Here is a 2,030-nt window from a genome sequence, read left to right on the forward strand (position 1 = left end):
CACACGTAACTGGCACCACCGTAGTCGTGGTTGCCCAGCACGTTCACCCACGGGATCGTCTTGATGTTGTTGCCGTTGAACTTCTCCTCGAACGTCGTGGCGAAGCGCGAGTCACGACCCTCCAGGCTGTTGATTCCCGTCCAATAGAAGTTGTCACCGTGTCCGATGATCACCTTCGGCTTTACGCCTACCTTACCCGCCTGGATATCCATCAGATTCGCCACAACGTCCTCAGCATTGATATCGTAGTTGTTATACGTAGCCGATCGTGAGCAGCAGGATCCCTTGGTCACGGTTGTGCCCCAGTCGCCGATGGCAAATGCTGACAGCGAGTATGTTGCTGATGCTGGGTCTGAAGTCGCTGTCTCGCCTTGTGTAGCCCCGAGCAAAGCGAGCAGCAGCGTGGATTGAATCGGCACTTTGCAGTTCAGCATTGTTCGTGCCGTCTTTAAACTCTTTTTTTCTGTGGTGCTGTCCGAAGCAAGTTAAAGAATGAAGCGGTTCAGGCTGGGACGCGACGCAAGAAGGACTTGTGCCTGGGTTCATGCATGAGGGCCACTAAAATACGTCGATACCGGATGGGTCACGTGATGTTATCGTAGTGACGCGTTTGGCTGGGCACATTTGAGGGATTGGAACGGGTTTTGGCGAGTATCGAACTCGAATACATATTCAAATCGTCAAGAGAGCAAGCTAGGCAGAGAATATTGACACAATAATAGCACGGGACTTCAAATCTCGAAACATGGAATTTCAACACCCTGCTTGAACCATACCAGCCCTTCCTGCGCAGTACATGAAGCCGAGCGGAAGTTACCCATGCTTGATTTGGGATATTAAGTCCTACGAACTCGAATCTTAAACGATTCGTGTGTCCACTAAAAAGGGTGTAATTTTTGGTCTAATTTTGGGTCTTCAGAAATTATTACACCGAATTTAGCTTTTGCGCCAGCAACAAGGGAGGGAAAATTTGGCCCCGCAAGCATGAGTGTGAATTCTCAAGAATATGTGTCTGAACCATTGTTTCAGCTCCCTGATTAGGCTTGGGTGGTGCAGAGCATGCCAATAAGCCCCTACACGCTTGGATGTCCCTCGACGACTTGGTTGCTTCGCCATTCTTTAGTTTCTGGTTTTGAGTGTCATGCCTAGTAACACTGCCCAATATTCATCCCCCTCCCGGAAACGTCAGAATGCGGACGCTTCAAAAAGCTGGCCATTTAGATGGTGCCAAGGAGGGGTGGAGCTCTTTCTTTGGAAAATACGTCGTTCGTAATATGCAGAAACTGTCGTGACTTGATTATGGAGATGATTGTCTTCTGGGAGGTCTTGGAACTCGGTTGTCAAGCAGTTGCTATAGCATCCTCGAGACTCTGTCGTAAACTGGCAGTGTCCTCAGAGTAAACGTTAGAATGCCATACCCACCCGCTTAGGACGTCATCATATTCAATCGGATGGCCGTGGTTGACCAATAAATGACTGTATTTTTGATTTTTCAGCGAGGCACGTTGAAAGCCTCTGGATTTTAATCCAGAGTCCAGGTCAGAATGCGTATATAATGTAAACCCTCCAGAATCGGTTTAGGGGTGAAAGATTTATTATAGTATTCTTCGTTAATTGAAATAATATTATTTGTGATGGTTGTTTATAATATTATAGTATCTCATTTCATGCTTTTACGTGCTACAAATAGTTTATCTAAACTACATAAGTATCATTTTGACTTTATGTTCCTTTGGGCAACATTTATGAACAAAGCCGTGCTGGCGCCCGGAGAAGCTCTGGATTTTATTGGCGCTTTTCTATTTCAAGGAGTTTATAAGACTGGATACATCGACGTAGGAAGATGAAGTAAATCTCAGTTAATGTGCATTTGCTCGCACTCTTTCTGCTCGAGAACTATCCACCAAGCTAGTTGGTTGATTAATTGTTGCTGGCGAACCAATATGTAGCTCATTACGCCCGTTGCTAAAACTAATGCTTGGGCTATCACAATGCAAAATGAAGACATTCATCGCCGCAGAGAGAATTTG

General features: G+C 46.0%; 1 protein-coding gene across 1 annotated transcript; it reads right to left on the minus strand.

Annotated features, from left to right (window-relative positions):
* Positions 1-111: 111 nt before the first annotated feature.
* PPTG_19103 (hypothetical protein) lies at positions 112-434 on the minus strand (the record flags this gene model as incomplete). The annotated part of the gene is made up of 2 exons (XM_008917409.1): positions 112-126; positions 192-434. 2 exons carry the CDS (start codon positions 432-434, stop codon positions 112-114), a joined length of 258 nt encoding a protein of 85 aa, XP_008915657.1.
* Positions 435-2,030: the final 1,596 nt, after the last annotated feature.

The sequence above is a fragment of the Phytophthora parasitica genome (assembly GCF_000247585.1).
Source record: "Phytophthora parasitica INRA-310 unplaced genomic scaffold supercont2.101, whole genome shotgun sequence".
NCBI classification, from domain to species: domain Eukaryota; phylum Oomycota; class Peronosporomycetes; order Peronosporales; family Peronosporaceae; genus Phytophthora; species Phytophthora nicotianae.